Source organism: Gopherus flavomarginatus, chromosome 5 (genome assembly GCF_025201925.1).
Source record: "Gopherus flavomarginatus isolate rGopFla2 chromosome 5, rGopFla2.mat.asm, whole genome shotgun sequence".
NCBI classification, from domain to species: Eukaryota; Metazoa; Chordata; order Testudines; family Testudinidae; genus Gopherus; species Gopherus flavomarginatus.
In genome coordinates, this window is record NC_066621.1 from 24,040,269 (window position 1) to 24,056,415 (window position 16,147).

At 43.1% G+C, this 16,147-nt stretch overlaps 1 protein-coding gene across 6 annotated transcripts in view; it reads left to right on the forward strand.

Annotated features, from left to right (window-relative positions):
* LOC127052490 (cryptochrome-1-like) overlaps positions 1-16,147 on the forward strand; it is a 45,386-nt gene that overhangs the window by 12,902 nt on the left and 16,337 nt on the right. For 4 of the 6 annotated variants that reach the window (XR_007774758.1, XM_050956228.1, XM_050956227.1 and 1 more), the window contains 5 exons: positions 1,638-1,808; positions 5,483-5,623; positions 6,448-6,599; positions 7,443-7,540; positions 12,863-12,973. Coding sequence is in view for 5 of the 6 variants with exons in the window: in XM_050956228.1 (XP_050812185.1) it covers positions 1,638-1,808; positions 5,483-5,623; positions 6,448-6,599; positions 7,443-7,540; positions 12,863-12,973 (673 nt within the window). In the remaining variant the exon portion in view is untranslated. The other 2 variants (XM_050956231.1, XM_050956230.1) reach the window with 2 other exon arrangements.

Sequence of the window (16,147 nt, forward strand, 5' to 3'; positions counted from 1 at the left end):
AAGTGGCTTTAGATATTGTTTGGAATATTATCCTTAAATAGATTAAAGCCTTGCCATGACGAGGATTTCAAAGTGTGATGTTAGCTCGTGTTACCTAGCTCCATCTAATAAACACTTGCTAAAATTGCAGCCAAGACAAAGATTTTGGCTACCCTTGTGAGTTACAGTGCATTAAAGGAGCCCCAGGCGCACTAGCTCACTACCCATCCACACTGGCAAGGCACATAGAGCGCTCTGACTCCGCGGGTAGAGCGCTTCTGGTACTCCAGCTCGGCGAGTAGAATAAAGTTTGATGCACCCCCGCTGGAGCGCCCGAGCGTCAGTGTGAATGAGGTGTTGCATTACTGTGCTCTGATCAGCCTCCGGAAATGTCCCCTAGTGCCCTTACGTCAAGTGGCCACTCTTGTCATTGTTTTGGATATGCCCTTTGAAAGCTCTGTTTGACAGCCAGCTGCTTATCTGCTCCGAGACAAAGCAACCATTACTGTGGAAAGCTGTGTGTGAGAGAGAGAGGTGGGGGTGGGAGGGAGAGGTCTGCTGCTGTCTGAACTTACAAGATAGCATGCTGACATTTTCTCAGCCCCCCCCCCAACCCACTCACTCTCCCCCCACATACATACAACACACTCCCTGTCACACTCCACCCCACCCCATTTGAAAAGCATGTTGCAGCCACTTGCATGCTGGGATAGCTACCACAATGCACTGCTCTCTATGGCTGTTGCAAGACCTGCTAATGTGGCCATGCCAGTGTGCTGTCAGCTGTCAGTGTGGACAGACTACAGTGCTTTCCCTACTGCGCTCTGCGAAGGCTGGTTTAACTCAAAGTGCTCTACATCTGCAAGTGTAGCCATGCCCAAAGCAATTGTCCTTTAGTACAGGCTAAAGTAATCAAATTGGAGGGAGGAGGAGAAGCCTAGGGTGTAACTCAACCAGCTAAAATTAAGCTAAGGATGTCATCTCAGAGTTAAGTGGGGTTCTCAGTCGACAAGGATGTTTTGGCTGCCGGTCAAGCTGAACAACATCAAGTTTGTCCTCCTTCGCAAATCTTAAATCTTGTATATGCAAAAATATCAGTTTTCATCAGTGCATAACTCAAAAACAGATGTCCAGAATTTGCACAACCTTTGAGAAATTACCATTGAGAACAAGCCTGGAAAATGCTACCCTATATGGAGACTGTTTCACAGTCTGCATGGGCGCAGAGGTCCATTTGGCGGATCCATTTGGGGGATCCTTTTGTGGGAATGGGGGTTCTAATTAACTCTTTTTAAAAGGCTACTCTTCTTCAGGGCATGAATCCAAGCAACTATGTATCAATCAGTGCGTGTCTGGTTTAAGGAATCTTAGGTTTCTATTTTTGCTGCAGCAAGAAATCCCAGTATGAATCTATCCTGGAAGGTCATGGTGTTGCAGAAAATTAATCTAGAAGGTCAGGGAATATTGAGTTTTAGAGGTTTTCAGCTCACTCTGTTTTGGTGCTGGAAACTTTGTTTCAAACCTTGGCTCCTTGGATTCAACAGTAAAATGCTATAAAGCTAGCAGGTGTTTTCAGCTATATTCTCTGGGCCAGATCATCAGCTGGCATAAACTGTTGTGGCACAACTGAAGTTAATGGCCCTATGTCTCTGTTGCAGTCAAAAAACCACTCTCTGCCACCAGTGTCACTTCAAGGACAGCTTCTGTGGAGAGAATTCTTCTATACAGTGGCATCAGCAACACCAAACTTTACCAAAATGGCGGGGAACCCCATTTGCCTTCAGATCAACTGGTACCAAGATGCAGAGAGACTCCACAAGTGGAGAATGGTAACGTGCTGCATTCCCATTTGAGTAGAACTGACGCATTTATTTCTCTTGTTGGCTATTTCTAGTGCAGCACAATGTATGCCACAGGTGAAGGAACAGAAGTTTGACACTGTGTACAGTTAAGCATGAGGGTTTATTACGCACAGTGCTGTTGGAGAGTCACTTCGCTTATTAGGCTCAGTCAGACACTGCTAAACAATTGATTACAATAGATTATATAGGGTGCCAATGGGTGGAGAGAAGTGACGAAGTGGGAGTTCCAGAGCCCCTGGATAGGTTCTAGCAGCAAGACAAAATGAGCACAATAAGCCAATAGCCTGAAAGATTACATAATGGCTCTGCCCATAGCTCAGGTTAACATATTTGCTAATACACAGCTGTTATTACTCAAAATTCTCCTCTTGCAATGTATAAGTTAAATCCTGATTTCAGGTCTAAAGGAATGACAGTGGCTCTTTCCAAACAGATTGGCCCACAGGTACATTCCTGGAGGGTCTTAAAGCAAAAAGAACAGTCAACAGCAATGACAATCGTGTATGGTTTACCAATGCGTTCCTGCGATCTAGGATTGGCATCTGTGAGGGACAGATGCCATAACTCAGGCTGTCATGTTAGGCTTCTCCCTGAACCCTGGTCGGCACTTGGGGAGTATGTACAGTTATCTTTTCCTGAACCAGGGAGCAGACTTTAAGGCCCCTCTCAGTGAGTTATGTGACTATAACTCATGATAAGCCTCCTAATTACTGCTCCCCACCTGGAGTTATGCTGTCGCAACTTATTTTATATATAGTTGAACAATCAAGGTTGTTTCCTGCTTATCCCAGCTCTTCTTTAGCCATGTATTGTCCATTGTTAACTAGGCCTTGTGCCTCAGACCAGGCTGTGGAGTTTGGGCCTGTGTGAAAGATTATTAACAGAGACTGTGGTCAAGATCTTACCTACATATTATTGGGATTTTGGCCCTTCAACAGGACTGTGAATAGCATTTAAAAAAAAAAGCAAGCCTCTGGGTACAACATACATTTCATAGAATATCTTTCATGCAAACTGTATCCCAAAGTACTATAGAGAATTAAATGCTTAGGAAGTGATTGACTTCATCAAGGTTTATATTGACCAGAGAAATGAATATAGCCCATCCACCTTTTAGACACCTGAGCACAGGACTGGAAGCCAGGAGACTCTGAGTCCCATTCCCGCTTGTTCTCCTGACTGTCTGTAATACCCCAAAGAGAAAATTCAGAAGGGTTGGAGGAGGAGGAGGTCTAACAATGTCTTCAATATATGCCCCTGAAGGAGATGGGGATGAAGGACTCTGCTGGTGTTCCAACCCCAGGATCTTGCAGTAATGTTTCACTCATCATGGCCCCTGGGTATTTTTTATTTCCTGCTGACTCTTTGGAGAGTTTTCCAACCAACCAACCAAAAAAACCCAGGGAACCTAATCTGTATAAGAGGTACACAATGATAATAATTAATACCTAGCTCTCACACAAACAAAGAGCCCGCTCCAGGCCCCTCAGTGCAGTGTGTCCATATAACCAGCATCATTATCCTTATCGTTTGCTGTTTTTCTTCTTCAAACCACTTGATGAGCATTGACTCCTCACTGCACTCCCAAGCCATTGGCAAGTGTCATTATCCCTGCTTTACAGATAGGAAGATGGACACAGAGCAATGAAATTACTTTCCCAGGGCCACAGAGAAACTGATCTTCATTGGTGCCAGGATAGGAACTGTAAAAGCAGCAAAGAGTCCTGTGGCACCTTATAGACTAACAGACATATTGGAGCATAAGCTTTCCTGAGTGAATACCCACATCGTCCCATGCATCTGATGAAGTGGGTATTCACCCAGGAAAGCTTATGCTCTGTCAGTCTATAAGGTGCCACAGGACTCTTTGTTGCTTTTTACAGTAATTCTAAATTCATTAATACCAGTTAGCGGTACTTTCCCTCTTTCCTGTATCGCTCATCTATCTGCCTGCTCCATGCCTACCCTACCATTGCAGTCTGAGCATTTGGAAGGTCCAGGGGAGGATCTCCAGTGCCTTTACATGGGGCCAAGTGCCAGCTCTGCCATTGTTCAGGTTCAGGAGCCCTTACTGTTTAAAGGACAACTCATCTAAATGCTCTAAAATCTGCATGCTTACTCGCATTGCCTTGTAATTTGGCGTGCATCATGGGACCGCAGGGTAGAATCACTGTTCCAAAATTGGGCTCATTTGAGAATGGTGTTCCCAAGATACAGCACCCCCCTACACAAAAGTATTTCTTAAGGTTGAAGCAGCAAAGAATCCTGTAGCATCTTATAGACCAGGGGTAGGCAACCTATGGCACTTGTGCTGAAGGCGGCATGCAAGCTGATTTTCCGTGGCACTCACACTGTCTGGGTCCTGGCCACCGGTTCAGGGGGCTCGGCATTTTAATTTCATTTTTAATTGACACTTCTTAAAACATTTTAAAAACCTTATTTACTTTACACATAACAATAGTTTAGTTATATATTATAGACTTATAGAAAGATCTTCTACAAATGTTAAAATGTATTACTGGCACACAAAACCGTAAATTAGAGAGAATAAATGAAGACTCGACACAACACTTCTGAAAGGTTGCTGATCCCCGTTATAGACTAACAGACGTATTGGAGCATGAGCTTTCATGGGTGAATACCCACTTTGTCGGATGCATCACCTACGAAAGCTCATGCTCCAATACATCTGTTAGTCTATAAGGTGCCACAGGACTCTTTGCTGCTTTTACAGATCCAGACTAACACGGCTACCCCTCTGATACAGGATAGGAACTAACCTCTCATTAGCTTACATATGCTAATTTAGCCAAGTAGCTCCTGAAAAATAGGGTATTTGAATCCTAACGTCTTCCTTATAATATCCTAATATCTTTGCATATTCTCATGGCCCTGATGACCTACTGCTACAGGTTTAATCCTTCACAGCCTTGCACCCTATGTTGTCTCTGCAAAGTGCTATTATTCCTATCTGGTAATACTTGACACCTGTTTAGCATAGGTGTCTATGACGATGCAAGTTGCTAGCCAGGGGAGAATCACAGAGCTGGGGAAAAAAATTTGGACAAATAGTTTATTTGCTGAAACATACAGTTTTTAGTTGACTCAAAACAAATTTGCTGAATAGTTTGGGCCCAAAAAACTTTTTGGGGAAGAGGAGGCTTGCTCCCTATAACTTCTGGTGCAGTGGTTATAATATTCCTCTGGGACGTGAGAGACCCAGGTTCAGAGTCCCTGCTGCCCGGCCCCCCACCTAGGGCTTCATTTCTGGCCCCACTCTAGTGGAGGGGTCTCTGGGTGGGAGGCACTGGGCATAGGAGAGGGGTCTGAGGGGTGCGCTGTGGTTATCAACCTGTGGACCAGGTAATACAGAATAAGTTAAGAACTACTGCCCTAAAATCATTCTCATTCTTGTTCCCTAGTCAATTGTGCCAGAATATCCCATACCTCAGTGGCTAAGTCACCCTTCAGAGTGAACAAGAGTTGCACATTGGGCCCCTAATGCCTGATCCTCTGACAAAGTGACTGGTCTCTGTGTTTAAAGAAAGGGCAAGAGGGAAGAAGCAATTCTGGGAGGTGAAGGAGGAAATGGAGTACTGTGTATATTGAGCAGGAGGATGGAAATATTTTGTGTGTTTTAGGCTCAGACAGGGTTTCCATGGATTGATGCTATCATGACTCAGCTTCATCAGGAAGGTTGGATTCACCACCTTGCTCGACATGCTGTTGCCTGCTTCCTAACTCGAGGAGACCTCTGGATCAGCTGGGAAGAGGGCATGAAGGTTCGCAATATTTTCTTTCATTGTTCATTGACCTGTTCCTAAAGGTGCTTTGATGAAGCCCCTGTGAAAAGCAAACCTTCTGGAGGGTTTGAATTGTTGAGCAATCATAGAATCATAGAATTGTAGGACTGGAAGGGACCTCAAAAGGTCTTCTAGTCCAGTCCCCTGCACTCATGGCAATGTTTTATTATACTGTGCTCCTGTGGTAAGGTTACGTTAGAAGTATTATACTATTTTTAATACAATAGTGCTCAGAAGCCCCAGTTGAGATATGGGCCATGTTGTGCTGGACAGTGTACAGATACAAGCATCATAAGAGGCAGTTCCTGCTCTGCAGAGCTAATAATCTAAATAAATCAGACAAAGATTGGGAGGGGAACTAGAAGCACAAAGAGAAGTGACTGGCTGAGCCTCGCACAGCAGGCCAGTAGCAGATCCAGGAATAGAACCCAGATCTCCTGAATCCTAACTCCAGGTATAAAAATCCAAATTCCCGCTCACTAACCACAAGAGAGAAAAACAAATACGTATGCACATATCAGCGTAGTTCCTACCGATGCCTCCTAACCAGGTCCTAGGTCCCCAAGCTGCCTGCAGGTCTTTCCTTCACCATAGCCTGCCCAGACTGACTTCCTTCTAGTAATATATCCCGATAGTTCCCAGCTTCCCCTGCTCTTAACGGGATAGCACCCTATTTCAGTGTCTTTTTAACAGCCTTTGCCCTTTATTTCACAGACCTGCATTCTTTACTTCCTTTCCACACAGGTGTTCCCCACCCCCAAGATGTGTTGTTTTCTCTGTCTTTAATTTCTCATGAAACACAGGTGTTTGAAGAGATGCTGTTAGATGCAGACTACAGCATCAATGCAGGAAACTGGATGTGGCTGTCAGCCAGCGCTTTCTTCCATCAGTACACACGCATTTTCTGCCCGGTGCGCTTTGGCAAACGCACAGATCCAGAAGGGCAATATATCCGGTAAGAAGACACAATGTAACAATCCTTTTTTTTTTTTTCAACTATTCTAGGTACTTTTTGGCACCTGCTACCGTAGTATCTGAATACCTGGCAGTCTTCACTGTCAGTATCCTGTAGTCCAGTGGGGTAGGGCAGAGCTATTATCCCTGTTTTACAGATGGGGCACAGAGCAACTAAGGGACTTGGCCAAGGTCACATGGGAAGCCTGTGGCAGAACAGAATATTGAGCGTGTGTCTTCCAAGTCCAAGACCAGCACGCTCACCACTGGGCCATCCTTCTCCTCTAATACAATAGTTTATCAGTCCCTACCACACCTTCTGGTCCTGTCCTTGTGCATTTTAGCAGAAGCCTGCACTGGGACTCAGGAAAGCTGGGTTCTATTCCTGCCTGTGCCACTGGCCCAGTGGGTGACCTTGGGCAAGTCACTTTCCCCACTCTGTGCCTCAGTTTCCCCATCTATAAAGTGGGGATCATGCTCCTGACCATCTTTGTGAAACATCTTGAGAGTTACCGATGAAAAGCTCTGTAGATCATTAGTGTCTCATCATTGCTGATAAAGATCTTGATCAGGCTCATGTTTAAGTAATTGGCAATTTTACAATAGACTTCAATAAGAACAGAATCCGGCGCTAACTAGGTATTTGTGTCTAAGCATACATTCTCCTTTTTCCCTTGCTGCCTCCTGCTGTCTGATTCATTTAGATCTGTCCCAAACTCATACAGCTGAGGGAGACATGCTGAAATATCAACATGGTTGCTTAGCACTCTCGTGCATTGAAATACTCAAGTATTTGCCTAGAGAATTTAAATATGTATATGTATGTATATATTTTTTTTTGTAGAAAATACCTCCCAGTGCTAACAAATTTTCCTTCCAAGTACATCTACGAACCTTGGACAGCACCAGAAGAGGCACAGAAGCAGGCAGGATGTATTATAGGTAATTCTGAGGCCATGTTAAGGATTTTGCTACTGATCCGGTTGTGTGAAATAAGTATTTGCTTGAGACAAAAACATAACATTTGAACCAAGGATTTGGCCCGTACATTCTGAAATGGATCAGCCTAACATTTTCGGTTGTTTCAGCTCTCAGATAAAGATGACTTGTTATTACACACTGCAGTATGACTTCAGGGTCTGCTGTGCCTTAATATTGTCCCGTGTGCCAAACCTAATGCAATCCCTCAGGCTGTTGTCTGTTAGATGTACTCACGTCGCCCCCATTGCCATAGTATCTGAATGCCAAGCAATGATCAATGTATCCTCCTTCGCTGCTGCAAGGTAGAGATGTGCTGTCATCCTTGTATTACAGATGGGGAGTTGAGGCCCAGAGAGACAAAGGGCCCAGGCTCACACAGGAGGTCTGTGATGGAGCTGGGCACTGAATGTACTGCTCCCAAGTCCCAGGCTAACACCCTAACCACTGAGCCATCCTACCTCTCAATATGACACTATACATCACGCTGTGGTGTCTTCACACTGGGATAAAGAGGGATGGGGCTGGAGGGTTGTGGGGATTCGTAATGGTTTTTGCACAGTCAAAACGTGCTGAGATTGTGGCTGAAAACCGGAAATTCAATGGCAAAACTCCTATTGACTTCAATGGAGCCAGGATTTTGCTGTGTGTCTGTATTTGAGGAATGAACCGGGGAGAGAAAGGGTAGCCCAGTGGTTAGGGCAGGTGCCTATGACTGGGAGACGAGAGTTTAAGTCCCTGCTCCTCTACAGGTTTCCTCTGTGACCTTTGGGAACTCATTTAGCTTTTCTGTGTATTCTGTATCTGAACAATGGGGAAAACAGAAATCCCTACTTCACAGGGATGTTGTGCAGATTCATATGTTGCAGAGTGAGATACTGAAGCAGCACTGAGATACTACAGAAATAGGGGCCATATAAATACCTAAGATAGATACGTGACAAGCAAGCCTGCTGTGGTTATGCCAACAGTATCCTCTCTGAATGCTTGAGTAAGGAAGCCACAGACAAAAGCATAACTGATTTCTATCACTGAAGAGTTCAGCTATGTCAAATTTCAACAAGGAACAGCTGTTACTTGTCCACTCTCTCTCTCTGATTTTAAAGGTCCCCTCTCCTATCGATAGACGCGGCTATAATGCCAGACACAACACTCTGAACTTTCCTAAGCAAGCCACTGGGCCAAAGAATGCTAAAACAATGATTCTGAGAACAAAGAAACTCAAAGGATCTAGCTTCCAAATCTCATTTCTGCCTCAAGGGCCTTTCTTGGATGGTCCTCCAGCAGAGGGGCCATTCAGTACAGCAGGAGACCTATGGAGAGATCACGGCTGCTATCTTAATCCAAATAACGTCCTGCCCAGACATAGTTCTTCCAGGGCCACTAGCACAACCAGTGGTACTAGTGGCCCAGGTGTCTGCAGCCTAAAATACCAATATCTCTGACATGGACTTGCTGCAAGAGGGAAGGGTTTATCTGCAACTTCTCTCTCACCCCTAGCAGACTTGCACTGGAGCAGCAGTAATTTGGCACTCTCTATATGTGTGTCTAATAGCAGCACAATATCTTGGCTGGGATTTCAAAGAGTGTAAGGTAATTTGTAATAATTGCACTGAGGTAGCACCTAGAGACCCAATTATTGATCAGAACCCCAATTCATAGATTCCAAGGCCAGAAGGGACCATTGAGATTATCTAGTCTGACTCCCTACATAGCACAGGCCAGAGACCTGCCCCTCAAATAATCCCTAGAGCCGATCTTTCAAAGAAACATCCCATCTTAATTTTAAAATTGTCAGTGACAGAGAATCCACCACAACCCTTGGTAAATTGTTCCAATGGTTAATTACTCTCCCTGTTAAAACGTACGCCTTATTTCCAGTCCGAATTTGTCTAGCTTCAACTTCCAGCCATTGGATTGTGTTGTACCTTTCTCCTCTAGACTGAGGAGCCATTATTAAATATTTGTTCCCTGTGTAAGTAACTATAGACTAAAATCAAGTCACCCCATACTCTTCTCTTTGTTAAGCTAAATACGTAGACTCCAGAAGCTCAGTCACTAAAATGCAGGTTTTCTAATCCTTTAATCTCTCTCAAGGCTCTTCGATGACTCCTCTCCAATTTATCAACATCCTTCTTGCAGGGTGGGCACCAGAACTGGACACAATATTCAAGTAGCAGCCGCAACTGTGCCAGTGTGCAAGGTGCTATACAAAAACAGAAGAAAAAGATGGTCTCTGCCCAAAAGGTGCCCAAATACCAACACTGTTTTCATTAAGCAGGTTTTGCCAGGCTAAAAATTCAAACTATATTTTAAAATAACTTTTCTAATTAACACAATAACTTTTTGGCTTGTTTCCATCCAGGGAGATAATTCTGTGAAGTGATACTCAGTCTTTGACAGATAATCAAAAAAAGCTACTGCTTGGCAAACGCCCATCTTAATCAACTCTACTGACTTTAAGAGAGCATTCAACAGTGACCACAGACAGACCCTGTGGAATATTGCTAGAAGCTATGGGATACCAGACAAAGCTGATCAACATAATAAGGAGTTTATATGAAGTAGATCGGGGTAGGCAACCTACGGCACGGGTGCCGAAGGCAGCAAGCAAGCTGATTTTCAGTGGCACTCACACTGCCTGGGTTCTGGCCACTGGTCCAGGGGCTCTGCATTTTATTTAATTTTAAATGAAGCTTCTTAAACATTTTAAAAACCTTATTTACTTTACATACGACAATAGTTTAGTTGTATATTATAGACTTATAGAAAGAGACCTTCTCAGAACGTTAAAATGTATTACTGGCATGCGAAACCTTAAATTAGAGTGAATGAATGTATCAGAGGGGTAGCCGTGTTAGTCTGGATCTGTAAAAGCAGCAAAGAATCCTGTGGCACCTTATAGACTAACAGACGTTTTGGAGCATGAGCTTTCGTGGGTGAATACCCACTTCGTCAGATGCATGTCAGAGGCAGAGGCACACGACTTCTGAAAGGTTGCTGACCCCTGAAGTAGATGTTTGGTAAGATTGGATACAGCCCTGAGTGAGTGGTTCAGTATTGTGACAGGAGTTAAACAAGAGTGTGTTATCCGTAATCCATTAGCAGTAGACTAGGTGATGAAATGGGCAACAAAAGGCATCATGGATGGTGTAAGATGGTTAGCAGAGATGAGTTACACAACCTTGACTTTGCCAATGACATTGCTTTACTAAGCATGACATGGACCGGAATGCTTGCCCTTACATCAGAGTTAGAACAGGAAGCAGCAAAAGAGGGGTTGAAAGTAGATGCAGAGAAAACCAAGATTATGAAGGAAGGAAGCTGGACAACAGATTCAAGGCTGTAGGCGGGTGAAAAATAAATTGAACAGGTAGAAGAGTTCTGCTGTCTGGGGAGTGTGATGACATTTGAAGGTGGCTGTAATACAGATATTTATATGAGCCTAGGAAAAGCAAACACCACTTCTGGAAGAATGAACATCTGGTGAAACAGAGGTTTCTATGCCAAAATAAAGATTACATTATACCATGCAGTGGTACTAAGCATGCTGCTGTATGGGGCAGAGAATTGGACAATGACAGTGACTAAAAAAGGAGATTGGAGGCTGCCCATCACAGATGGCTGAGCATGATATTACACATTTCATAGAAAGACAAAATAATAAATGTAAGAGCAAATGTGCCGACAGGACAGGACATATTAGAAAATACCATGAAAGAAAGAAGGTTCAGGTGGTTGGGACATGTATACCATATGGAAGATGGGAGGTGCACTAAGCAAGCATTGAATTAGGTACTCATGGGAGGAAGAAGAAAGGAAAGCCAAGAAAGAACAGTGATGGAGAATACTGAATGTGCAGGCATCACCTGGGAGGAAGTACCACAACTCGCAAGCAACCATAGTTAGTGGAGGAACTGGACTTCATGATGTGTCAGAGACACAGGAGGAACTAAGATCTAAGTGTGACGGTTCTTGTGGTACACAGGACTATGAGTCATCTTGTTACACCTCTGCCTCCAGGGTAAAGGAGACTTGCTGGAGCTTAACTGGGTGTCAGCTCCCTGACATCATCAGCCTGTTTGCCAGCTAACCACTTTCTTCTGGGCAGTGCCAGCCCTGACTTTGCCTTGCAGGTTAACAACAGGTGCCCTCCAGTCTCCAGGCCCCTTTGACACGTTTCCCTATAGTGTTCTGCCCCTTATCCCCTGAACACTCACCAAATCACCAGGTCTGCTGTCTCCAAGGGAACAGTGCACACGCCAGCTTGTGTGATTCAACACAGGATCAGCACCTGGCTCAATATCACAGCACTGAGATACACTGATAGTGCAAACAAGGATGCGTGTATTACCAAAGACTCAAGATTCAAGAGATAGTGAGTAAGGATAATGGAAACAAAAAGTGATGTATAAAACAAAATAATCACATATTTTTTAGAGACTAAACTTACTAGGCTAACCTCCTGTCTAAAAATGTTGACCTCCCCTCCGAAAAGTTAAAGTCACGGGGGCAGCATTTCAATGGAGGTTAGTTTTGATCCCATTTTCATTAAAGTAAACATACTGCACATTTACTTCCTTGGTGTAGGATAATGAGCTGTCTTTTTTGTTTCCCAGATAAAGTCCAGTGAACCCTTGATATGTATCTCAAGATAATCCTCTGCTGTGTTTCTCTACCTGTTAGTTCCTTTCTGAAATTCTTACAATTCTTCATCTGCGTTCAGCTTAGACAGGTGATGGGAGACCCATTGTGAGTGAGACAATACTTAATGTACATTTCAACAGAGGTATGGGTGAATAAACAACCCTTGTCTGACAGAAAACCTGTTTGTCAACTCTGCCTTGATACAGACTTTAAAACATATATTCAGGATATATATATCTAACTCCTTATATAGTATCCTTATCCTTACGCCGGCTTTCATTTAAGACCTCACACAACATTCATTGGTGAACCAGAATGTACATACCGAGAATCAGGATATTTTTGTAATCCCCTTGCCACTTGACATCAAGAAGCTCTTGGTCACACTAAGGTCTTCTTATTTCTGGTTATCTTGCCCTCATGTAGAGACTAGCAGAAAACGCAGACTGAAGTGGTGCATACACCCTTGGTACAGGGGTGAATTTAATTCCCTGCTTTCCAGGCTTACCATTTTGTATTCAGTTGAAGAGTAAAAAAGAAAAAGGCATGAATACTTTAATTTCTGGTGCAAATCCTTTTGAAAAAATAGTGTTTAAATAAATCACATTTGTAGAAATGGCTGCCCATATTTTCTGTCAGGTCAAGATTATCCACTCCCTATGCTAAACCACAAGGAAGCCAGTGACCGTAATCTGCAACTCATGAAACAGGTCAGAGAAGAACAGTATGGAACAGCACAGCTCACAAGAGGTAAGATAAGCTATGAGACTGCACATTCAGTGTAATTGCAATACAAGCACTAGCCATGGTTGTGAATTAGTGTGCTCTTTCAGGGTGTTTGGAATTGTGCCGATAACTGATCATTAGAGCCCTGCGCAGATACAAAAATGGGGATCTGCACCTGCGATAATTAACTTGTATCAGACCACGATCCGCACTCCACATTTTATATATATCCATATTCACACCAGCACCCTATCTCACTGTTAGAGCCCTGCGCAGATACAGAAATTTGGATTTGCATCCGATGCACGATCTGCAAAGATGGTAAACAAATACAACCACATCCACAGATGCAAATATAAAACGGATATATGCAGATTTGCAGGGCTCTACTGATCATAAAACGCTCTCTTAGCCACAGTGGTATTGTTCAATTCCAGATGGTGTTATCTCATCTTTAGAAAAAGTTTTAACAATTATTATTATAATCAGATACTCTTTCTTTGACATGCCAAATGCGTACCAGTTGTTTTAATAACGTGAATATTGTAATATGCATATAGTAATATTACAGATTTTACTTCATCTCTTGATATGTAAGACATTTAAGAGAGGTTTGCAAATGGGTTTCTAAATCTGCACCTGGCCGTGTACTCTAAATCTACCTTTGTGATTACAGTGCTCGATTCAGCAAGGTGCACTTAATGCTCCTCCACCTGCTCAGCAGGACACAACGAATTATAGATTGTCACAGTTCAGGGCAAATGCACCTGTATTCCCGCTCTGTGGTCCAGCCAGGTAACCCACTCTTAGGCTCCTGGATCCCCAGCCAATACCTCTCTTGGATGGAGACATGTGCCACTCTCTCTTCTGATCTGGTATTTCCATGCTGCACAGCTCCCAGCCTACACTGCGAATTCACTAATAAAGTCAGACTGCCTAAGAAGGCCTGCTTTACTTCTCTCCTCAGAGACTATAAACAGTGTAATGATCCACAGTGAACTCAGAGCACAGCTCTTTCTGCTAAAGCATTATAGAGAAAACACATTAAAGACAGTAAAAGAACCCATACCCATGCTAACAGGCTTACCAGAGATCACGCCAGCCAGGGCTCTGGCAGGTGATCAGTGCTTCAACCCCACCAAGGTGTTTTCTGCAGTCACAAGTTAATAACCATCTTGGCTCAGAACAAGAACCTTCATGAATAGGTCAAGTCCTTCCAACCCTTCCCCAGAAGAACCGGGGCCCTCCTTTGGAAAAGATAGTTCTGTCCATTTGCTGGATCAGAAAACAGGCCCTGAGTCAGTTTAAACTCAGGCTATTTATCCAAAAGTCCTTTCTTTGTCTGCTGGTCTCTAGAGAATCCAGTTTGAACCCAGTATGCCCCTTAGGCTGAACTACAATATCACCAGCCAGTATACTTCATCTGTACAGCCAATATAGATTACATACCATCAAAATACTGATTTACAAATCTGGTCACCAGTGGACCAAATCATTACCTCTGTATAAAATGTCTGTTAACAATGACAAATGCAGAGTTCTCATTTCTTCTCTATACGTTGCACACATACACATTCACACAAATGCACAAAAAAATTGTGCCCAAAGAAATGGGAAAGGAGGGGGAGAATGGCATCATTTATGCTGTCATTGAAAGGATTACAACTTTGTGGGAGTGAATGGAAACAGAAGAAAGTGCTGTATGTGCACTGACACTGGAAGGGTTACATTTGCTGAGGAATGTAAAAATGAAATGGTTAGTTGGCATAAACTGATGTTCACTAGGGTTAATGAAAACCATCCAGATTTCCAGACGTGGTGTTTTAAGTATCCATTTTGTTTTGGTAAGAACAAAGGAGCATGATGTACTTTTAATATGTGATTTAGTTAGACTCCTTGGCTTATTACACCCTAAAGAGACCTCGAGTTCATGAGGGATTGTGGACTGAAACATCTGGAGTATGACTGAGCAGATTCCTTCCCAAAGGTCATGGATTTTGGATGATACAGATGGATATAGAATGAAAAAGATACAGGGCTCAAATTTTACATTTGCATAAATTCATTGTAATCTTGTGAAAAATGCTATATGATGCCAGAATGAAATGCTTCTCTCAAATATCAGCCTGAGTTTGTTTGAAATCATAACTTACTGGGCTTCTAGAACCCATGCCTGTTCCTGAGTGTGTGTCATATTGATGTCAAGGTCTTATTGTTAGTTGTTAGTGTTAAACCTAATAGAATTGCTGGGTACATCTGCTTTTAAAAACGTGTTTCAAGGGACTGCAGTGAAACTAGGAGCCTTTAGTGAAAGATGCTGAACATGAAGCTTTTTCATTGACTGTACAGTTATAAAACTCTGTTCAGCATTTTTGTTTCTGATCATTAAAAATATCATATTTATTCTAGGTCTTAACTCCTGCCGTTAGATAAAACGTTTTCCTCCCATGCCAGGTTTACCAGAGAATTCATTTCCTGTTGCTGTGGAAATCCATAAACTTCCATTTAAATGTATGTTTGGCATATAATTTGTGCCATAGGCCTACTCTGCCCTTAATACAAAGTGAGATTTTACCAAAGTAGGAATTATCTTTCTGGAATATCTCTGAGCTAAGAGAAATTCTTTTACCTCTTGGCTGCAAATAGACAAATTCAGACTTCCTAATTTACCATTCAGCAAGATGGGACAATTTTATCATAGGTATCTTAAATTGTGGCTCCAGTCTGAAATTTGACTGCAAAAATGGCCTCCTCTTACTCAGCTGATCAGCTTCTTGTGATATCAATGCCTCTGAGTAGGTTATTCCAGGCTAAAGGCTAGAGAGGGCTCTGCAACCATTTACACAACCTCAGCAAGTGAGGAGGACAGAAGATCTGCCATTTGCCTTCTGGTGTGCCCCCTCAGAGCTGAGCTTTGTGCCCCACAAATATTGGGCATCCCCCCAAAATCTGTCAGACATTGTACTCGATTAGATGTTCCATTGAATTGATCCAGTATGACTATAGGTGGGATACAGGACTATATATAGCAGTGATCTGATCCAGTGTGGTAAATCACCTTTGAGCTAACACACGTGAAGATTTTAGCCTTGAGGAAATTCTTTTGAGAAAGTTATGAAAAAGAGATGGTTACAGAAAAGCCTTTGACAGAGTCGAGTGGAGTTGCTGTCTTACAACACTAAATATATTCATTTTTTC